The sequence below is a fragment of the Dermochelys coriacea genome, chromosome 6 (genome assembly GCF_009764565.3).
Source record: "Dermochelys coriacea isolate rDerCor1 chromosome 6, rDerCor1.pri.v4, whole genome shotgun sequence".
NCBI lineage: Eukaryota > Metazoa > Chordata > Testudines > Dermochelyidae > Dermochelys > Dermochelys coriacea.
The window spans coordinates 105865691-105890276 of NC_050073.1; the positions used below are offsets into that span (position 1 = coordinate 105865691).

The following is a 24586-nucleotide window of genomic DNA, read 5'->3' on the forward strand; positions in this document are numbered from 1 at the left end:
CAGCCACGAGGAAGTTTGTGTGGAAGGTTGGTTCTTTATGAGAGTATCCAGTTTTGAGAGCTCATTCTTAATCTTTCCCTGTTTGCTGTAGAGGATGTTGATCAGGTGGTTCCGCACTGTGCCTCAGTTCCCCAAATGACTTGTCTAAGGTCACACAGGAAGAAGGGGGTAGAGCCAGGAATTGAATCCATGTCTCCCACCGCCCAGATTAACACCCTAAATACTAGGTCATCCTTCCTCTCTGCCACCCATTGACCACCATAACTGTCTTCTCTTCTTAGCTGGCTGGCATCAGACTTCAGGGGAATTGCTTAGGTCCCCAGGACTGAATTCAAATTCTGCACCACAGCAGTGCATGATACGTGTCCCATAGCTGTGGTGCTGCAGCTAAGAGATTGCCCTCAGGTAGAATATAGGAGGGGACACGGAATCACACAAGTCAGACCAAAGCCATTTGTTCAAGGTCCCCATTGTCCACATCCATTTAAGTCAGGGGAATCATAAGTAGATCAGAAGAAGTGTTAAGAATTTGACATGTGACTATTTTTTTCAAATGGGCTCCATGCAAACTTCCTGCTGGGACAGGATGTTTTTAGCCCATCTAATGTTCTTCCACCCTCTCAAGGCTGCTAGGTAGGTCTTCCTCCTGTAAGCTGAGACAATGGTTCCGAGTGAGGAATTCCTCAGGGCAGGGAGTAACTGACCCTTGGGGTTCTCCACATTGCCAGCATCTCCATGGGGAGATCTGCCTGATATGATGTCAATCTGCCATGTTCATGATATAATGCATAGGTTAACCACTATTGTAAGTTGTTGTTGTTGTTGTTGTTGTTCCTCTCTTGCCCCAAAGAGAATAAACACACATAGTATTAGTCCCGCACCCCCTTCCTGGGGTTTAGCTTTGTTGAGAAATGAAACACAAACCTCAGCCTAATCTTTCATCCCTAGCTTGGCTGTTTCTAGAGGTTTCCCTGAAGACCTCCTTACCAAGCCCTCATTCCCATTGACCAAATCGCTCCTCCCACCTGTCTTATATGCAGGGTGGAGTTAATGAGCTATATGTGTCACAGTGAGTCAGCATTTTCTGCAGAATTTCAATGCCTTTTTAAAGGGTAGCATACTCCAACTGTGCAACCCCAGTGCGGCTGTAGTGCCCTGCTAAGGTAGGGCAGGGTTCTCCTACAGTGTTACACAATCTAAATCCTACCTGTCACCCTTTATTGAAGAAGGCATGATGATGAAAGTTGCATTTTATTAATATCTTAGTCTGCCCAGCAGTCCTTTATCATTGGCTCCTCTTGGAGCAGCCCATTTCATCTAGCTCCTTTCACTAACAATTATCCACTTTCCTAGGAACCAATCAATAGACTAGATAAACTTCAAAACTTGTCTTTTGTCCAAATTTTTAATCAATAACCCTGGCCTTTCAGCACCCTAGTGGCTGAGAAGTTAAGGTTTTGTTTAATCTGCACTTGCAAATTAAACCTTTGGATAGTATGTGGCTCTAACATGTTGAAATATCTTAAACCCTAAACACACACAAATCTAGAGACAGTTCACACAGCTGTTGCTGCTACTTGAGTGTGGGGTCAGGATCATTGTAGAGACAAGCCATGCGCTGCCAGACACACCAGCGATTAGAGAGGTATAAATACATCAGGTAGAGAGGAGTGTGGAAAAGGGATAGCTTGAGCAGGGCAATTCTAATTTTTTGAAGTGATTTGAAAGGAAAGTGTAATGTTATGAGAGTAGTTACATACATCATCTTCATCACATGCTATTTCTTCTATTCCCTGAATGGTTGACTATAAATTTAGTACACAGGAAGAGGCCAGAATAAAGCCTTAGGGCTTCAGCTGTTTTAGAGAGGGGGGGGTGCCTAATTCAGCACTGAAACAAACAGAAGTAACTTTATTGGCATTAGTAGAATAGTGCCCATTTACATCAGCAACTTGGCCCTTTGAAAAACTATGGAATAGTTATGACCTTTCCCATTAAACAGTTTGAGCCTAGTCCTATATTCCTTACAGCTGTGAATAGCCCTTACTCTTACAAGGGTTCCCTTTGGGTTCACAGGGACTACTCGCCTCCAGGGATGGATTAAGGAAGGGTGTGTGCACCTGGGCCTTGGCTGAGGGGGTGCCAGTAACCCACAACATTTGGAAACAAAGATCAATAGGGGAGGAGCCTATTGCCATAAGAGAGTGTTGGAGTCTGTCATGAGGACTGGGGAAAGGAGCCAGGAATGCCAAGAGCATTATTATTTACTCTTAGGCGAAGCTTTGTTTTGTGTGGGTCTGAGCTCTATTTACCAGCGTAATGTGGCATTGCTCATTTCAGTAAGGATTACTCTCATTAGTAAGGTTGGATTTTTATTTCTCTCCTTCAGATACAGTGGTAGCGAAGTTAGAACCAGAAACTCCTGAATTCTAATCTTGGGTCTGACCCAAACTCCCTGTATGATCCTGAGCAAGTCATTTAAAGCTTCTCTGTCTCAGTTTCCCTATCTTTAAAATGGAGGAAAATAAGTGCATGAGTCAAAGAGGAGTCTTGAGGCATGGCTGACGGGTTTTTAAAGTGCCGTAAAGGTGAAAGGTTCTAGATAAGTGCTAAACATTGTGTCTACCAAACAATCCAACAACATGCTGAGTAGAGAGGAAAGTGAAAGGTACTTTTACAGAGAAAAATCATCGATCTATCTTTGTCTCTTCCCCACGCTCCCACCCAATGCTCCAGGAAAGATACTCTAAAGTCATGCTGCATATTTATTTAAAATTGCAACTGCAATACTTCATGTAACATCTACACTTAAATATCATCTTACTTCTTACTTATTCTGCTACTACTCTGCATGCTGATCTAGCATCTTTCATCTGATGACTGTCAAAGCACTTTACCAGCATTGATTAGGTAAGCTTCCCATCACCCTTGTATTGTATGTAAGTATTATCTACACAGTAGGGGTGGATAAACTGAACACAACAGCTGACTGGGCTTTGGAATCCTTAATAACTTGACCTCGCTGTCTTTTGTTCATACACCTGAATCTGATATGTTGAAAAGTCAATAAGGAAAAAATGTACCACTGTTCTGTTAGTGCCCCATTTCAACAGAATAAACTACAAGAAGTATTTCAGTAATTCACTGTGGTAAATGTTCTCAGCAGCTCCCATACTTGAGCTATTTTGTGCCCCAGAATGAATATAATTATCTCACTAATTAGTTTTATTTTTAATAGTCCAAAGACAATGTTATACAATCTTTGACTAGTCATGGAATGAACCTTCACAAAAAGTTCTGTCCAACATTTCCCAGAAACAAATTTTTTTTCCTGTTACTTTTTTCCCCCCAGAAACCCCTGAATGGGATCAGGTGGTGATGGAGTGGGAAAGCAAGGAGATTCTCTCAACTCTTTTATATCCCTCGGTAATAGGTGGCTGGAGTCCTCTCAGCAATAATAGTTCCCATTGCTTCCTAATATCTTTCTGGGTAGCCATGCAAAATCAGGCAGGGTGAGACATAGTCTGAGTTGTACAAATAGGAAGCTAATGAACCACTTCCTCGGAGCTGGACTCCTTCCTCCCTCTCCAACAAGCCTCAGGATGCTTGTAAAGGTGTATAAGGTAAGAAGATTAGGAACAGTGCTGAGGAGTAATGGGAAGTGATGAGGGTAGTGAACGTTCACCTTTGAAGTTTGATTACAATGAATCCTAGTTAGAGTTCCATGAACTATCAGTGCTAGGCTTGCAAATTTCAACTCTAGTTTGTTTCAATGGCATTACAGTGGCACAGAACAGAAGTAATAAAGCAGTGAATCCAGACCCATTGTTCAAAAATATACTTCCCGCTTTTATTCACAGTTAGAAATATCTGGCAGTTTTGAGCTTTCAGAGTGCTAGGCTGTGCATAATGGCTCTGCTCTTCCTTTCAAACAATTCCTGTATGCACTATAGTACTATCAGGCAAGGCTCGCTCTTCTTCTTTTTGACTGCAAACGAGTTTTACGTCCATTTACGTGATTTAAACTACAAGTAGGAGCTTTGCTACTTCTAGTTAGCAGATGACCCAAATCCCATTGTATTTCCAGGTTGTAAATACAAGTTTTGAAGACATGCTCATGGCAAAGACTTTTGTTGGTTAATATGGCAATATGTTAAAATGTCAGATGCAGAATTAACAATTTAGAAAAAACACAATTATAGATATTTGCACTTTGACAGAGCTTTCCATTCAAAGATCTGCATGTGCTCTAAAAGCACTGATGGATTTAAGGCTCTTCAGTGCCCCAGTGAAGTTGGTAAATGTTTTCACCTGGAGAAACGTACATAATTTTTGTGACTTGCCTGAGGTTGTACAATTTTTTTTTGCCAGAACTTGGGAGTGAATCCCAATCACCTGACTGCTAGTATTTTGCTTTAACCACAAGACCATCTTAGTCTTTACAGTATAGAGTAAACAGTATAAAATACAAAATACTGTATTTTACAGTAACATTTACTGTAAAAATACAGTATAAAACATTGGTTCACATTTTCCAGTGTCCAGCTGAAGTCATCCTGTGGATCTTTAGCACCTATGAAAATCAGGCCCTAAGTGATTAAAGTTGGGCAAACTCAGTGGACATTTTGCTTATACTAGCGTCCTTTACGCTTTTTTGCTATTACATGATTGGTCTTAATTTCAGTAATTAAAGCATGACTGCAAGCCAATGCCCTAATGTGCCAGTGCTGAAGAAAACTGGCAGAGTAAGAATGGAAAGTGCAACCAATTGCTTTATGAGAAAGAGCTTCCCCAAGTAAATGGATGGCATCTCCTCTGTTTGCTGATTCTGCCTGATGGCTATAAGGTCTTCTGTCTTAATTTAACTAACCTCTAGATAAATCTGGTGACCAATAACAAAGAAATTAGTTAACTATGGTCTTGAGAGTGCATAAATTATTTAGCAAAGACTTGCCATACAAAACTCGGATTGGTTTGGGCATACTTTAGTGCGAGTTCCAATTCATACACATACTTAACAGGCAAGACTTTAAACCAAACAACCATTATAGATACAGATGACCGGATTACTATATAGAAACGAATACTTTTATTTTTGCATTTTTAGACTGTGATATCACACTGAATCCTCAGATGTGTAGTAACTTTTCTTTTAGATTAGGAAATAACTTGGTTTCTGGAGTCCTTTTCACCTTATGTTCTGCACAACTGTAGTTTGCTGATCTCAAATTAACTTTGTGTGGTCTGCACAAGCCAATAATTTGTTTGGGTTTTTTTTAGCTAATTTGTACATAATGAGCTAGAGATCCCATGACAAGTAGCTGTCATTCTAGGAAATAATGCGGAAGGCATCTGAAGATGTGGGAATGATGAATCATGATTCTACTATTTTGAATACAGCACGGTCAGGATACCAATATATAATAAAAGATAAATAAGGAGCAGGGATGCTTTCAATCCATATTGGCATCTGAGTCAGAAATGCTAGCTCTGCCTGTCATCATCATTATTAGCTCACAGCTGCAGGAACTACAAACAGAAAAATATTGGCAAATCTCATTTTTATATTATAGCGAGATTTAGGGATTATTTCATGGGATGGAGATGGAAATGCAAAGACTCAATAAGGTAGGTCAGGTCCACCCAGCATTTCCAGAAGTGCATTCAATGGAATTTTAACTACAAAACTATTGCCTAAGTCTATTTACAGTCACAATATCTACAATCTTACTTGAGGGTTTCCTTCTAGTCCCACCAATCAGTGATAATTTATTGTTGTCTGCCACGTGTTTCTGGACTATAAAACAATTAAGAAAAAAGGTTAGCTAAAAAAATTATTAAACACCTGTATAACAGATTTCAGTTTCTGAAGTAAAATGCTTCCAGAATGGAAATCTACAGCAATATACATACAGTTCCACTAAAAATGGATAGGCATCTTTTTTCTGATGAAAGCTCCAACACCAACACAGAAGATATGCCAGAGTTAAGGAGACACCTGTCCTGAGGAAGGCTTTCATTTTTATATTTAGATGGATAACATGCAGCTTTATAGTCTATGAAGGAAAACCTTTAGAAACTCCTGGAATGTAAAAACAATCTGTGTTTTCCTAACTAATTGTCTTGAGACTTTGCCAAGTTTACAAGTAGGCTATGGTAAAAGGCTAGCAAATGAGTCTATGGTTACAGAAACAGGAATATCAAACTGTAAAAGGATACATTCCTTTTACCCAGAATTGCTTGCAATATATAGAGTATGCAAAACACACTACTTCTTATGTGGGGCTGATCTAGATGAATGGCACTTAAGGAGGATACTGCTAATAAGTGCTGTAGCCTCATATGTATTTGCTTTCCCTGGAAAGGATATTGAGCTACAGTTTCTCTTGTGGGCATAGTGCAGGAGAGGATGGAGGGAATAGGGGTTTGGGAGCCAGCTGTAGCTCTAATACCCTAGGCTAGTCTGTACTGGCCCTAGCTTGGAGTTAGGGGTTTTTCTAAGTTACTTCAACTGCATATAGTCCCTAAATGGCCATACACCAACTAACAATTGAGGAGCCCTGCCCTACCTGCTGTCTTCCCCAACACATTCTCTAAGTGTGGTGTAGGAGCCAGCTCCACCACCTCTGCACCAAATGAGAGCTGTGCTTACTAGGAAGTTCCAGATCTGGCTCCTCTGCACCACCGGAGCTGTGCAAAGGAGTGTGATCAAAAACGAGAATCTGGTCCAAAACATCAAACTAATTCATCTCCTCCTCCCTCACAGACTAGCCATGACATTTGAGTTTAGCTGTTCCCTCCCCATTACATGGGAGCTGTGATAAAATGCTAAACAATATTATACTGACAGGTTTCGGAATAGCAGCCGTGTTAGTCTGTATTCGCAAAAAGAAAAGGAGTAGTTGTGGCACCTTAGAGACTAACAAATTTATTTGAGCATAAGCTTTCGTGAGCTACAGCTCACTTTTCACTTGAAGTGAGCTGTAGCTCACAAAAGCTTATGCTCAAATTTGTTAGTCTCTATGGTGCCACAAGTACTCCTTTTCTTTTTGTGAATATTATATTGTTCATCCAGTAGGTGGCACCACGTGCAACATACTTTACCTAAGCTGGTAGTAGCTAGAGTAACCAGGTACATTGGTACCTACACTGAGGTATCTTAAAGAGAACACACATTCATATGTCTCTGGGATGGAAGCTCTGTAACCAGTTCATATCTGGTAGATGACATGATATCAGAAATAAAGGTAACTTAACTGCCAGAGGAGCACAGAAAGAGAAGGAAAGCTACAACAAAGGTTGCAAGAAGAAGGGGGGGGAAAAGGGAACAAAGGTCTGCCATGTACATTGGTCAAACTGGACAGTCTCTACGTAAAAGAATAAATGGACACAAATCAGACGTCAAGAATTATAACATTCAAAAACCAATTGGAGAACGCTTCAATCTCTCTGGTCACTCGATTACAGACCTTAGGGTGGCTATTCTTTAACAAAAAAACTTCAAAAACAGACTCCAACGAGAGACTGCGGAATTGGAATTAATTTGCAAACTGGATACAATTAACTTAGGCTTGAATAGAGACTGGGAATGGATGAGTCATTACACAAAGTAAAACTATTTCCCCATGTTATTTCTCCCCCCCACCCCACCCCACCCCGCACTGTTCCTCAGATGTTCTTATTAAGTGCTGGAAATAGCCTACCTTGTTTGTCACCATGAAAGATTTTCCTCCCTCCCCCCCTGCTGCTGGTGATGGCTCTTCTTAAGTGATCACTCTCCTTACAGTGTGTATGATAAAACCCATTGCTTCATGTTCTCTGTGTGTGTATATAAATCTCCCCACTGTATTTTCCACCAAATGCATCCAATGAAGTGATCTGTAGCTCACAAAAGCTTATGCTCAAATAAATTTGTTAGTCTCCAAGGTGCCACAAGTACTGCTTTTCTTTTTGCTAATACAGACTAACAAGGCTGCTACTCTGAAAGGTTGCAGGATAGCTCTCCTCAATATGCCACTCTTCAATGCCCCAGAGAAGTTCAGCTTTCACAGACTTTCAGAATGAACACCTTGAAAGCAACATTTTTTGCAAGATTTCTCATTGCAACCAAACTCCATAAGGAAACTGGAGACATCCAGGTATGCTCTTTAGTTTATGCTATGGGGAAGCAGCCGGAGCATATCTTTAAATCTTTTACTTTTTTTTACTGAAGACCTCCAAAGATGACTCTGAAAGGGTTCTGGCTAGGTTTGATGCATACTTCATATCGCTGAGAAATGTGATTTATGAAAGGGCTTGTTTTCACCAGAGAATTCAACAAGCAGGGGAATATGAATCTTTTATTAAAGCTTTATATGCATTGTCTGAAAACTGATTTTTGTGCCTGAAAAAATGAAAATACTAGCAATACATTAGCCATATGGCTTGCAGATGATACTCTAAAACAGACTTACCCCTGCACATAGCTATTTAAATAGCAAAAAGCAGTCTGAGCTGGTGAAAAAGGAAAATTAAGAGCAACTTGCCCAACTTGAAAAATCAGAAACTTAGACACTGTAAACAGAGTAAATGCTAAAAGTAATTATCATAAGATCCTTGAGGCTAAGAGGGACAAATTCCAGGCTAACTACAAAAACTTTCAGACTAAATGCACAAGATATGGGAAGATTCACAGCCCAAGTAATGCATGTCCAACCAAAGGTACAATATGGTAATAAATGCGCAAAATATGGATATTTTGCAGCTGTTTGGGAGTTGACTCATTACAAGCAATCAAAAGGCATTGTTTCTGGGATCTATCACATGTGGTGATGGAGCCTGCCTGGACAATGAAACTGAATATTCACAGACTAGTAATTTCAAAATTTACTCAGGAACAGTGACAGTCCTCTCACAAGGGACTTACAATCACCATCAACCCCTCTGAGCTGAAGTCACCTGACAGCCCTGACTAGCCCTTGAGGTATTCTGAACTGCATGAGCCAGTTCACCACAGAAACAACTTAAAGACAAATCTTTGCATTCAGAGTTCAGCAAAACTCCTGAAGGGAAGACGACTCAGATTCTTTTCTAATGTTGGAACAATAGTACTCATCTCTAAAGTGGCTAGGCATAGAGTGAGTAGCCAAACTGGATAAAAAACCCCCTACCTAAGCTTACAAACACTTTTTCAACAGACATCACTCGGAGAACTTCTGGCTCTAGAATCTGGTGACTGTTTGTGTCACACTGGATGGAGGAAAAAGGATAGAGAACTCCAGCTGTTTTAAAGAAAAATAATTAATCGTAGAGATCATATGAGATTTGAGACAGACAGTGGAAAGTTCAACAGAAACAGTTGACATCGACAGTTTGTTCCTCAGAACGAACAGTCAACAGAGAACTTTACAAGTGGCTGATGCAGAACAAAAAGATGACTCAAAGATTTCAAGTCAGCCACAGCCAGTTGTAATGAATGGGCAGCCAAATGACCAAGTTGTTAGGCGTTTGGTTTATATAATTAGAAAACTAATATGTTTCAGAGATGCGTAACAGACTGAATCATACTGAACTTTAAATATACTCGGATACTTAAGTTTTACATTCCTACTATTTATAAAATTTTAAAGGGTGAGATGTAATGCTAAACTGTTTTGTACTATTCCACCATTAGGTGGAACAGTGTGCAACATGCTTTACCTGATCTGGTAATAGCTGGAGTGATGAGTACATTGTCTTAAAGAGAATACACCTTCATGTATGTCTCTGGGGCAGGAGCTCTGTAATCAGTCCATATCCAGTACATGACAGGAACACTACATCTTTCACATCAGGACGGATTCTGGTACTTCCCTGTTATAAGTTTGTCTGGTAGGAAGATAAAAAGGTTCCAAGGTGAATGGGTCAACAAAAAGGGGAACAACAAATTTCTCAAGTTGCAGAGCAACTGTGAGCTGAGAAAAGCTACGATGGGGCTGGGACAGCATAGGGGTGTGCTGCAAGAGAATTGACAAGAAGGTGGGAATATCTGTCTAGCTCAGTGGTTTTCAGCCTGTGTCCACTTCCATCTGAAAATTTTTAGGGGTGCTCAAATGAAAAAAGGTTGAAAACCATTGGTCTAAGTACCTGTGGCCCCCATTTCCATAGCCCATAAGCACCTCACAAACTTTGATCAATTTTTCCTCACAACACCCATATGTGAGATAGCAAAGTAGTATGATTCCTATTTTACAAATGGGAAAGGAAGGGACACAGAGATGAAGGACCAGATTTTTAAAGCTATTTAGGCTTCTGAAGATGCAGATGGGTGCTTTTGAAAATCCCACTAGGCATCTAGGTGTCCACTCCCATTGGGAGTTTGAAATCCCACTAGGAGCCTATTGGCATCTTTAAAAATGCCTTTGAAAAATCTACCCCTCAGCACTTTGCTGAAGATCACACAGGAAAGAACAGAATCCTGGTCTCCCGAGATCCAGCACCTTAACCACAGAACCACCCTTCTCTCTCAATGGTATTCAACCTGTCACTGTTGAAAGCGCTTGTGTTAAGGGAGTCTGTCTTCATAGTGAAGAACCTGCAGGTGATAAAATCCTTCAGGGGACCAGGAGCACAGAATACAGTTGAACTGCTGTACGGGAGGAAGGACTGAGAACAGGAGAGCTCATGCACTGCTTATGGCAGGGATTTCAAACTCCAAATTACCAGGAAGGCTGCATGAAGACTAATACATTGGCCCGAGGGCAGCATCACTGACACTGCCCCGCTGCCCCTGGCCCTGCCCGCACTCCATCCCTTCCATGAGGCCCTGCCCCCATTCCAACCCCTTCCCCAAATCCCCGCCCCTGCCCCATCTCTTCTCCACCTCCTCCCCTGAGCACACAGCTCCTCACTCCTCCCTCCTGGAAACTAAGTGCCACCAAACAGCTGTTTGGTAGTGGGAAGTGCCTGGAGGTAGGTAGGTGGAGCAGGAATGAGGCGCGTGGGGGGGGGGGGAAGGGAGCTTGGCAGCCACAGGAAATAGCTCTGCCCGCGTCCCGCGTGTTTGAGACCCTTGGCTTATGGTCTGCTGAGGACTGTGTTGGAATTTCAATCTATCACTTTGAGTGGGAGGGTTTCCTTGTCTTGCTTGCAGGTTAGGAGGCTCTGGAGCAAGGTGTGCTAGCAGAATCAGTCTGCAAAGAGTCATCTTAAAGAAAGGTAGAGTGAATTATGCCTCAGAGAGCAACCTGCATTATCATTTTCAATTCTAAGAAATAAAGTAGAGTTAGGTTGCAACCTTCCAGGAAGAGTATTTGTGCTGTGAACATAACAGTGCTATCTATGTGCTGAGGAGCTAAACTCTGCAGTGGCTCTGTACAGGAGTGTGGATGGAAGACAGTGGGAACACTACAGGATGGTGAGATTGGGGCCAAGTACAGCACAGAGCTTCTGGCCTAAACCTTGTATAGAAAGGAAGTAGACTAGAAATTATCATCACTTATCCCAAGGTGGGGGGCAAGGGCTTGGTCCAGCAATGTAACTCACGTCGGTGAATCTCTACATCTGTGTAAAGGCCCCACTGATTTCAAAAGGACTGCAAAGAGGTGCACCTATACATTGCAGGTTCTGGGCCTTGGATTTCATACATAGCGTTCTTGTGGGAAAATGTGGTTGTCCCAGCTTTTAATCTGTGGTCTCATTTCCCCCGAGTAAATCAATGTGAGAGATTGCCTCCATGGCTTGGATTATGATACCAGTGTTTCTCATTTTTATTCTCCTGCTTTCAGTGTGTCTGGGTCTCGCTTGCTCTTTCATATTTAGATTTGCCCTCATGTCAATGTAAATCAAAATGATAAAGTGCCATTGCTGCTAGCAGTCTGAGACTGTGAATCAAAACTGAATATGTAACTTATTTAAAATCAATGAAAATCTCCCCACTTTAATAACACTCTGGATTATAGCATCATAGAAATGTAGGGCTGCAAGGGACCTCAAGAAGTCATCTAGTGCACTGAGGCAGGGCCAAGTGTACCTAGACCATCCCTGACAGCTGTTTGTCTAACCTGTTCGTAAAAACCTCCAATGATGGGGGATTACACAATCTCCCCTTGAATCCTCTTCCAGTGCTTAACTAGCCTTATAGTTAACTTTCCACCCCCTGATATCTAACCTAAATCTCATTTGCTGAAGATTCAGCCTATTACTTCTCCTCCACCTTCAGTGGACATGAAGGGTAATTGATCATCATCCTCATTGTAACAGTCCTTAACATATTTGAAGACTATTAAGTGTGATTAGATACAGCAACTTCCTGTAATATCCTTTGCAAGACCTTATTGGATTGTGGGCTGGGATTGTAGGTAACATCTCTAGGGGGCAGAGGTGATAGATGTGAGATCTGAGTTCAAAAGACTATATGGAAAATGTGCCAGACCATTATGTGTTAAGGGACAGTAAGTGTTAAGTGGACTTTCTGGGGAATCTCTATGGAGAGGTTAATGCAAATTCTCCAACTTTGATTATGCAATATCCCAGCCTTTTGAAGCTCTACCTTGAGGAGAGGGCCATTGTCTGCTGATTACCTGTTACAGGAGGCCAAGATTCAAGGCCCGAGCAGTATAAAGATAAGATATGGGTGATCTGCACAGTCTCTGGTCTGGTTCTGGATCTAAGACAGAAGAATTTGTAACCATGGAGGAAACAGAGTTGGGGGTTTTGAAGGACTAAAGTCTACCACAGCCCTAGGCTGGAGTTGGAAATGATCTTGGGTAAACTGTCTAGCTTGCATGTAGGTTCTTTTATTATTTAAATGTTTTCTTTGTAATGCTTCTACCTTAAGTGAAAATCTGCTTGCTTAGAAGAACCTGTGTGGTAACTTATAACTATGAGGCTACATTGGTCATGGCCCTCAGAGAGAAAGCAAAGTGAAGGCAGTGGCCTTTTTAGGCAGCCTGGCTTGCTGAGGATATCACAATGTAAGGCAGGGAGCTGTGTAGCCATAAGATTTCTGGTCAGGCAGGAGACACACACAGATCTCCACCCCAGAGAAGTGACAGGTGGGAGCTGGAAACGTAAAGAGGATAGTGGACCACGGTGGGGAATACAGCTGCAGTTGCCCTGAAACAGTGACAATCAGGTTTCCCCCCCTCAATCTTTTCTTAAGACTAAATATGCCCAGTTTTTTAAACTTTCCTCATAGGCCAGGTTTTTTAAAACCTTTCATTATTTATTTTTGTTGCTCTCTTCTGGACTTCCTCCAGTTTGTCCACATCTTTCCTAAAGTATGGTGCCTAGAACTGGACACAGTATTCCAGCTGAGGCCTCACCAGTACTGAATACAGAAATACACTGTGTCTTACATACAACATTTCTGTTAATATACCCCAGAATATTAACCTTTTTAACAACTGCATCACATTGTTGACTCATACTCAATTTGTGATCCACTATAATCCCCAGATCCTTTTCAGCTGCACTACCACCTAGCCAGTTATTCCCCATTTAGTAGCTGTGCATTTTATTTTCCCCCCTAACTTTGAACCTTTATTTAATTTCATCTTGATTTCAGACCAATTCTCAAATTTGTCAAGCTCACTCTGAATTCTAATCTTGTCCTTCAGCATGCTATCAACCCCACCAAGCTTAGTGTCACCCACAGATTTTATTAGCATACTATTCCCTCCATTATCCAAGTCATTAATGAATATATTAAATAGTACTATACCCAGGACAGACTCCTGCTGGACTCCATTAGATACATCCTCCCAGTTTGACAGCCAACTGTTGATAACTACTCTGATATAGGTTTCATAGTAGCAGCCGTGTTAGTCTGTATTCGCAAAAAGAAAAGGAGTACTTGTGGCACCTTAGAGACTAACAAATTTATTAGAGCATAAGCTTTCGTGAGCTACAGCTCTCTTCATCGGATGCATTTGGTGGAAAATGCATTTTTCAGTTTTTCCACCAAATGCATCCGATGAAGTGAGCTGTAGCTCACGAAAGCTTATGCTCTAATAAATTTGTTAGTTTCTAAGGTGCCACAAGTACTCCTTTTCTTTTTACTCTGATATAGTCTTTCAACCAGTTTATGCATTCCATTTATGTTTTATATCCATCCACTTTGAAATCTAGCTCTCATCATGCAAAACAGTCCTTGCCTAAGTCCTCCACTACTGTTGCTTGCTATTGGGTACTCACTGTGCCTGGGTTCATGAATAATTTTATTTTTTGCTACTCCCACTTCTGGTCACTAGAGAATAACCCAGTGGGGTTGTAAAGCATTTATACTTGGGTTTGTCCACGTACATCTGTATGAAATCTTGGAATATGCTTTGTGTGTATGTGTATGCACTTGTTTTTTATTAAATTCATTGTGGAAAAACCCATGTTCTACCACTTCATTGCTACAGAACGAGAACCATATTTATACCACGAGTAATGCATCCTGATGGGCAGGTGTCCTGGTGGTTAGAAATTCTGTTTAGAGATACATGTGTAATGTCCTTTCTAGTGCATCTGAGTGCCTCTGAAGTTATATTTAAATGCTACCGCTGATGTAGCACTTTTTCGTCTTCCTCCTTACTTATTATCTATGTTAAGTGGCCTAGCAAATTGTGTACTTTATTGTAACTGCTCAATGTTCTCTATCTTGTAGGCCACTCTGGAATCTAAGCTTGGAAGCCATGTTAGTGTTGGCTATAGCCTAGAAAATCTAGCATCTACATGTTAAATGCTACATTAAGCATAAAGGTGTGTGTGTGGGGAGGGGGGGTTTCCTGCAGATTTGTCACTAAAACCCCATAAATAACATTTAGCCCTTCAAATTTCCCATACCTAAAGCTAATTTTTGAGAAGGAAGAAAGGACCAGGATTGCCATTCAGTACTTCATGACACCTAGCTTTTACAACATCTCTAAGAAGAGATAATCTCCTTGAGATAGAGACATCTGTCAAAACGGTGATAAACTCCATCATGAAGTAAAACATGCTCACCAATTTGCCTGTTTGAATCTCCTAAGAATGCCCCTAAATTAAGCTACTTCCTGACTCAGTTACTGCAATATGGTGGTTCCAAATGGAGGACTGCCAAATGATCATTTTTGATACATGGTAGATACCTTTGTGACCTATTTTCAGAGCTATCAGCGAAAACTTGAAGATAGCATAGCATTTGGGGACTTAAATGGCAAAATTTAAATGTTTCAAAATAAATTCCAAATTTTAAAGGTATAGTCTTTTGAGATCAGAATAGCAAGCCCAACTTATAGTTGATGAACTTCACAAATTCCACTTGTGGAGTGTCTTGTTCAAACTTGACCTTTATGCCACTTCACGTGGCAGTCAAAAAGGGCTCTTCAGCTAAATTCAGATCAATCAGTTTTCATTTGAGCTTTTCTCTTTAGATCACCAGCACTCCTAAGTGGTTTCCTGTCTGTCTATATACTAGCTGCCCCCGATTCCAAGTATATATCAACAGAGTACAAGTCCCATTTTGCACAAATCTGATGTACGCTGATTCTTGCTCAGCTATAGAGCTGTCAGTGGATCCATCAGCAAGTACAGTAGGAAACCTAAGAACCTTTGAAAATGCTTCTATAAAGAATTTCACACCATGAGTGTGATCTGAGATGAAGTGAAGTTGTATTTAAATGCTACCGCTGATGTAGCGCTTTCTCGTCTTCCTCCTTACTTATTATCTATGTTAAGTGGCCTAGCAAATTGTCTGTGTACAGTGATCTGAGATGAAGGCCATTTTTAAGCTGGTTTGCAGTAAGATTCTGTAGAACTAAAATCATGAGTGGTGTTAAACAAGTTGGGAAAACTTTTTGGTATCCTTATTTTTAGAGTAATCTAGTAACAAGAGCTTTGTCTGGCCAAAGTGACACACTTCACCTGAGCAGCAGAATGGTCACATACTTGCAGGGAATCAACTTTAAAGGTCCTATAGCCACTTAAAAGAGTGCTGCCCTTAGTGAAAAAAACATTTCATGCTTTGTTCAGTTTTACACACACTATTTCATCTTTCAGACATGAATTCTGGAAAGTGCGTCTATATCTGTTTCTGATTCCTTAGAGTACTCTCCTGCACTGTATACTGTACCCTTATTTGGCCTTGGGCCTTCAATATAACCTTAAATAATTTCAGTCCTGTTGGATTTTATTTTAACCCTTCCCTCCTCTTCCCCCCCCCAAAAATGGGAGTGGGTGCTGGGTTGCTGTATTCTGGACTTAAAAAAAAAAAGTCAGTCCATGTGGACATATTCAACTGTATTTTAACAGTTGGTCTGTAAATCATAGCTCAATTTGCAAATTGAATTGCCTAACCCTTGCCAGTGACAACTAGAACCATGTCTACACTGCTCCTCCACAGTTCAGATTTTGGGAGTGTGAACAGCGATGCAAAGCCAAGTGCTGCGTTGTAACTCCCTCATGTGGACATTGCGAGTGCAAATGAAAAAGTTCCTAGCTCACATTAATGGAGTCCGGTTTGAAGAGGATTAGTAACCTTTTTAGTTTGTGCTGGCAGCATCTGCTCATGGGAATTACAGCACAATACTCTGGTGAGCGCTGCTATTCACATGCCAACAGAGCGAACTGTGGGGGTAGCGTAGAGGTGCCTTTTAAATTTGCAAATGTCAATGCCTGTAACAAAGTAGTAGAGCCTCTCCCTCTTCTAATCAAATTGTTTTGTAGCAGCATCAAGTAATTACATCATAGTTAATAGTATATCAGCCTACTTTGTCTTGGTTAGCAAACTGGACTGTTACTGCCTTTGAACTGACTATGGGCCAGAGTTTGCAGTCTTTTCCTTAATAATGTTCAGTTGTGTACCTTGTTTCTTCCCACTCCTCTATCCTTAGGCATTATCTGTAAGGCTGTATCAAGGAGGCACACCCCTTTCCTCTGTGACTCACTGTAGTGCTCCACTTGATAGGAAATCAGCAGTACAATGCTCACCCCTGAATCAGTTCAGTTCTTCGTTCTACTCCGTCATTTCCTGTGGCCAACCTCCCCTGTTCTACCTGGTATCATTCAACCTCGCCCCATCCTGTCCTGTTCTCTCTGTCAACGTTTCTGCAGGACGCTTTTAATTGCCTTTCATCACTTCTGCTTGTTCCATGTTTCCGGGCAATAGGATTTTTCCCAGCCATAGAGCAACAAACTGCAACTGCTACTTCAGGGAATTAGAAGGGAATTAACCATTTGAACAATTTGTCAGTCATGGAGAATCCACGATCCTTGATGATTTTTAAATCCAGATTGGATGTGGTGTGTGTTCTTGGGTTTTTTTTCCCCCCTAAAAGCTGTGCTATAGAAATCATTTTGGGGAAGCTCTATGGCCCATGTTCTACAGGAGGTTGGGCTTGGATGATCAAAATCAGCCTTTTTGGCCTTGGAGTCTATGGGGAAAAAAACTGTCTGCAGCAGTGACAATGTAACAGCTTAATAAATTCTGTTCCTTCATCCCTGTGAGGCTTTCCCTGAGCTCTCAGCCTGTTTTAATGTCTGTCATGTCTCCTTGAGGATTCGGTTATAAGGGGGATAGTTGTGTCAGGGATGAGACTGAGAGAACTGAGTAGTTCAGAACTCCTGTGAGCAGGATTAAATGACAGCATTAGGAACACCAGTGGCTTCAGAAGCTTGTCTTCACTACGTCTCTCACTGTTGCTATTGCTGCTGGTGCTGCCCAATGGGAAAATTCTTATTTTTTTTAAAAAAATGAGGGGGTGGTGGGAGAAGGAGCAAACCATAGAGGAGGGCAAGGAGTGGCAGGCAGGCGTGTGCATTAGCATGTGAAGAGAGCTGTAACAAGTGCTGGGAATGCAGCATGGTCTAGTGGGCATGCATGCATGTGTGGTCAGTTTTTTTTTTTTTTTTACTCAACTACAATAACAGCACTCCCCCAGTGATCTAGGTGTCTTTGCCTATCTTTTAAAATTGCACTAATCAATAAGCAGATCCATCAGTTATCCCAGATTAGCTCAAATATCCAACTATGAATCACAGTATGAGAATTCAAGAGAGAGGTTCTATCACTGGCTCTGTAAGTGTGAACTTTGGGCAAATCAGTTCATCTCATTTTTGTCATCTTTAACATGAGGATCAGACCTGCTTCCATCACAGGGTTGTCAAGACTTTAGGCGGTTTACAGAAATGATTGACTTGAGTTCCTTTGATGAATTGTCACAGAAGTCCTATTACTTTTATAATTATTACAACTAACACTAAAAAGAGCGTAAACACCTCAATAGGGAACCAACCACTGCTCCATGCACTATGATTAAACTAATTACTTGTCATGATCTTGCTATACCACTGATGTGAATAGGAGGTGCAAAAAAGGAATTAGCAGGGGGAGTCATCTATTTAAAATTCCATATAGGGAGATACAATAAATCCTGCTTCTGCATTGTGTGGGTCTAGAACTGATTCCTGGTATGTCTGGATTGCCATTTTAAATTTAGGGATATAGTTTGATATCTTTACTCGGGTTGAACAGTACCCCACTGAACAAATAGTCCTATTGACCTCACTAGGATTACCTGGAGAGAAAAATAGCTTTTCCCACACGGAATAGTATCAAAAACTAAGTTAGGGTTGAAAACAGATAAAATAACTTTGTATTCTGAGGTGGTCATCTTCTATCCAAGGATCTGAAAGGACTTTTTAGACTCAACTTCACAACCATTTCCTTACAAAGTAGGAAAATATTATTACCTTATAATTTGAAGGAGGATGAATCTGTAGCTTACTAGGCAGTAGAACCCCCGAGTCCTGGCTCCCTGTCTTGGTCATACTGTCTATCAGTTTTGACCTCTGGATCTGTGTGCACAATCTTTTGAGTGCCACATTTTGGTGCACCAAAAAACATGGATGTGCAAGGCTGGAAGCATGAAAAAACCAACTAAGTAATGCTAAATACAATTGTATTTAATTTATGCTAAATTTTCTAGATCACCCAGAAAATCTGGCACTCGGCTCCCATATCAGTAACCTAGATAGAACAGAACATAATATACATTTCAAAACTCTACTTTGTTACAAACCACAGGTCTGAAACTTTCAGCTGTTCTTGGTTGACACATTTGAGCAATGAATCCAAAAACTATGCTTAAAAGGTTGTACTCGGTAGTAATTAATATTTTAAAGTGTCTGGATAAACATGCACACCCAACTACATAAATGCTGATCCCCAAGAGGTTTGTGATTAGTAGTTAGCCTTAATTCCTGCCTAATATATTGGTACCTCTAGCTATTGTAAACACTACTCTATACTGCTAAGAATTAGTCACAGCATGAAGATTTCATTTAGCAATTATTTTTCTAGCTGAAATGTTACAGAAAAATAACATGCTTCTACTTCTGTAGGAAGTTCTCCACATGCCAGACTAAATTCTGAAAATCTCTCACTCTTCCCTCCTCCTACCTCTGTGCAAAAGGACTCTGGAGCACCACTGCTAGTCAAGTGCTCTGGGCCAATAGAACACCGCAATAATTCCAAAGTGTGGTAGATCCCTGGGTCAGCAGTTGTCTGTCTTATGGAACAGACTGTACTGTTCCATTCCTCAAGGCCACTTCAGATGCATCGGGTTTGCTCAAATACAGTAGGACTTCTATAAGAACAGGTTTTAAAATCTTCAGATATTTGGCCCTGTGGCCTCTCAAGGGCTGCCGTTTGAGTGGGCCATATGAAGTGTGGAGTCCCTGTGCTTATTTCTGATACTTAAAAGGCTCATTTTTTAAATGGAGAACAGAATACAAGAATCTTTTTAACCTTTAGCTCTCACACTGTGGAAGCTCAGACAGATGAGCTCCAGATGAATGTGATTCTCTCTCTGTGTCCTGGTGTAAGCCCTACCTCATTCCTCCTGCTTTCTCAAGTCTTAGCTCTGTTGCAGTCACCCTAGTTCCAAAAAAGCCCAAGTGGCCTGAGGCTCTTATTCTCTTCACTTGCCTTATCTCAGCTGCTGTTCACATGGCCACCAGCCCCTCCCAGCTGTTGATGTGTATGAGACCTCCCTCTGCAGCTTACCACACAGTGGATGTGGCAGGAGCTGGTAGCAGAAGAGACAGAGCACATCAAGAGTTCAGTGTGCGCATGCCAGGCAGGATAGGAATGGCTCCCACCATGATACTGTACTTTTCCGCACATGCCAGCCATCAGAAACCCTCCCAGCTACAAACAGTACTGCCTTGTAGTCCTGTTGAAACCAAGGGCACTGGCCTTAAGGTGCTGAGCACCCTCCACCTGTGTGTGTAGGTGTGAGACTTTTACAGCTCCTGAAGGCAAGATCTTACAGGGCTTTGAGTTCATCAAACCTTTAAAGTGATAGTACTGTAGTATTTTAACGTTTCATTTTTCAAAATGCCAAAGGTGGATTTAGTTTGTGTTCAGGTGTGAGACAACTATGATTCGCATGAGCCAAGCAAAGTTCAGGTTGCAGCAGTGCAACTTACCCCCAAGTAGCTCTGCCAATGACCACCTATCTTGGCCTACTGTCCTATTCCTGAGCCTCTCTTAGACACAGAGTGCTTATGATGAGATATGCAATGGGAACAAATGTCTGCTTTGTAAAATACTACGTAAAGTGTAAACAAGCTATAAATATCAAGATGCTAGCATACAGACTGACCCTGTTCCCACTGAAGTCAATAGCAAAACACCCATTTACTTCAGTGGGGTGACATTGGGCTGCTACGGTTTGACTTTGTACCAGATCCATGCACAGAGTAACTAACTTCAGTGGAGTTCTATGTGAATAGCAGCTGCAACATCCATTCCCCAAATGTTTATATCCTTGTGTTAATATTTTCTAATCAGCTGCTAAGTATTTCTTGTCAGAGCAAAATTTTGCCCTTGTTGCATATATTTCTGAATTCATTCTTCTCCTAGGCTCCATAGCCTATTATTGCAAATAAAGCCAGAGCTGTGTGTGTTAAAAGCAGATACCAAGACCACTGGGGGAGGGGAGGAGGGAGAGGGAGTATTTGTAGAGATCCCTGTATCTGTGCACACAAGTACATAAAAAAATTATTTGCTTGCACTATTAACCAAATTGTGCATGAAAATATGGGTGTGCATATGTCACAGATGTTTGTTTCAATACAAAGTTTTGTTTAATACTGGGCCAAATCCCAAGGTTCTTACTCAGTCTTTACTCAGGCCAAACTCGCACTGACTTGAGGATTTCTGCCATTTACTTATATTCTGTTGTATATAAATAACCCCACTATATCACACGAGTGTCTTATCAAGCTGATAAATTTTACCACTTTGATTCCCATGAGACAACACTGCATAGAAATGTAAAATCAGCACCAACTTAATTAATAAATTATGCCAGGAACTTCCAAAACATGCATCTTGATCAAGTGTACTGTAAGAGTTGATCCTTCCCACTCTTTTCCAACTAAAATTCCAGCAAGGAATTGGTTTGTGCTTCCTGCCCAGAAGTCTCCAAATGCTAACTTCAAACTTCTGGGTTCTCTTACAACTGCGCACTACTGCCTTTTCCTAGCTGTTCCCAGAGTACTGCAACTTCCCTTCATTTGCTTAACAAACTCAGTAGACTTTTTAAAGTTAATAAATCTAAGATTTGTGCTTTATCAGTTAGCCCTGCTGTTCAAACTGCCTCAGTAGGTCCTGAGAAGGAATTTGGGTTTGCTAACTGAAAACAAATTGAGAGTCTAGTAGATATAACTGGACGTGAAAATAAGCCTTGTAAGAATACTTTAAGGATAATCAATAATTAAGCATTTCCATATGTCGGTTGATAAGGTTTGTGGATTGTATTTAGCAGACTGTATTTGATTAAAAATGGCTACAATTCATGCTCTCTTTTTTCTTTGTAACATTGTAACAAAAGCAATATCCCCCCAAAGCAGGCTTACACTCAGACATGAGATGGGGCTACTTATGTATTTATAAAAACCATCTCCCTTTGCTGAAAGCAGAGAGCTGTGCTCAGAAACTGTACAGTATAGTAACATTTGAAACACAGAAGAGACCAGATTTATCTGGGTAGTCAAGAAATGAAATGAACACCACTATTAAAGCATTACACAGAAACAAACGACAGTAATTAGATGCTTTGAATTCAAGCCTATATTTTCTTTAGATTTTTCATAAATTATTGATCCACCTTTCTCATTAAAACAGAATGAAATACTCTTGCAGTAAATGGACAAGTGACTACAACATTTATATAATATACTCTGCATCTGGTAATGAAAACATGTTTGTGTGTAGAATACCCCTTCTGAATTAACATGTCTGCAAAACAAATTTACTAGCCAAACCACATTCACTTCCTATTGTCTCTAAACCACGGCTCTCCTCTGCCACATTATCATGCAATCCAATATTTCACACCCATCATATTAAGCAAAATATTTTTTCAAGACCCTATATCACCTATTGTGCAATAGAATATTTCTTGACTATAATGAGGTGTACATAAACTGTCTGACTTACCTTATCTTCTCCATTTCTGTCGCAGAGGCCTACAAGAAATCAAATAATAGGAGCAAATGAATGAAGGAAAACATTCACTCTGCAGATTTATGCATAGTTTAGGCTTTCCAAATGGCTTTCGACAAGTGTCTACAAAGCATCAGAAAGCGAACCCCGCAACTGCATTAGCAGAAAATAATGTGGACAGATTAACTCAGATATAATGCAGCACGCTGCAGAAACACTGTATACCCAGGAGCCATAGGCAACAGAATGATTCAGTTGTAGCGCTGAGGCAGAAAATGAAAAAGCAAGTAACAGGTTACTGTGCCTATTGGATTTCATAGGAAAAAGTTGAAATGCAGAGCTAGTCTGTGCATGGTAAACACTATGGAAGGATTCTACTGGCTGTTGAAATCGAGTGATTTAATCTTACGCTAATTTGAGTTCAATTAATCTGTTTCACAGATATCTTGCCAGATGGAATGGCCACAAGCATAGCATCCTTAGCAGGAGTTTGGGGTAATCAAATTAGTTTTTCCAAGTAATATTCTGTCTGTACAATTTAGCAGCTCAGTACATGTAGCTTGTACATTAACCCTTTCATAGCTGCTTAGCAAGTTCACTGCTTAGAACTCTTTTTTAGATCTTTGAATCCGATTTACCATATTTCTAGCATAGAATTCTATTAACCATTTGATTTCTCTTTACCATAGCTGAAGCATAGAACCTGTTTGTTAACTCTTTGATTCCTGCTTACCATATCTGTAGCCTTGAATCATATAAAAATGTGATTCATGCTTACTATATCAGTAGCCTATAATTTCATTAACCCTTTTGATTTCTGTTTACAATATATATGCTCTAGGACATTGTTAACCCTTTAACTCCTGCTTATTCATAGCATAGAATCTCATTAACCTCTGATTTCTTTTATTATCAATACAATAGAATGTTATTAGCCCTCTGGTTTTCTAGTCATCATTATCTAGTATTAGACCCTCAATAACTGCTTTGAATCCTACTTGCCATACCAATAGCACTGAACCTCATTAACCCTTTGAGCTCATATTTATTGTAACTAGGAAATGAAAACTCAGAGCAGTTCTGCAATCCCAAGGTTCTGAGATTAATTTTACTTAAATTTCAGCATCCCAAAATTTCACACTGAAAACATTACCTATTAATCATGAGTTCTTTAAACATTGATTAGCCATTGTATTAAATATAAAATAGATAAAAATTTAAAATAGGTAAATGCAAATGTAACTGTTAGATGGATTTACTTGTCAAATAACCAGGAAAACATTCAAAGTGGCAAACTGTTGTTTACTCTGTGTTACTTTTCCCCCACTTCTGCTCACATACTTTTGATTTACCCATTACATGAAGCCATTAGTCATGTGCATGGATACATAATAATCTCTGATGAAATGTATGAAGAATCATAGCGAATCCAGTGATTCATTCTTGACTATACCCTGATGTTCAAGATGCCAGCTGCAGGAAAAGCCCTTTCTAGCTACATTCTCATGGATATAATGCACATAATGCAATCACAGCATGTTTCCTGGAAGCCCGGGACAGTCAGTGGTAAATCCCAGATTGTGAGATTAAAAAATTACCTTGGGGTCCGGAATTGCTTTTTTGCAATCATATCTTATTAATAGCCCTATGTTTTTTTTTAGTTTGCATGAACTGGGTAGTTTAAGTGGCGCTGGTTTAAAGATTAACCTCTGGGGTTTTTCTTTGGGTGTGGAATGCTGGTGTATGGGGTGGTGTCATATGGGGTATCACTTGATTTCCCACACCACTACCTCAAAAAAAGACCCTGCAGACAACGGAGACTGGACACAGCTCCTTCCAGGGCTATTCAGTGCTGCTGTGAGTGTGAGCTGGAGGGGTCACTGCATGCCACAAGGGGCTGAGTTCATTGCTTCCATTATGCTGCTAGTTTTTGCCGGTATCGGGGGAAAATGACTGACCTTCAGACACTTGTCTGTTACTTTGTTTTCTAGTTTTATTCAAGAGGCTGGGGGGATGGTTTGTGTAGTTAAAATGAAGGACTGAGAATAAAGAGTTCTGGGCTCTTTTTCTGGCTGTGCTACTGAGCTAATTTGTGAATTTAGATGAGAGACTTACTTTGTTGTGTCCCAGTTTCCCTCATCTATAAAG

General features: G+C 40.6%; 1 protein-coding gene across 7 annotated transcripts in view; it reads right to left on the minus strand.

Moving 5' to 3' along the window:
• Window positions 1-24586, minus strand: part of BEGAIN (brain enriched guanylate kinase associated) — a 255234-nt gene that overhangs the window by 167872 nt on the left and 62776 nt on the right. For 6 of the 7 annotated variants that reach the window (XM_043516807.1, XM_038404268.2, XM_043516804.1 and 3 more), the window contains one exon: window positions 22433-22461. In XM_043516807.1, the coding sequence (XP_043372742.1) occupies window positions 22433-22446 (14 nt within the window). In that variant the 5' untranslated portion in view covers window positions 22447-22461. Of the gene's footprint in view, window positions 1-22432; window positions 22729-24586 lie in introns of those variants that run through there. The other variant, XM_038404270.2, reaches the window with a different exon arrangement.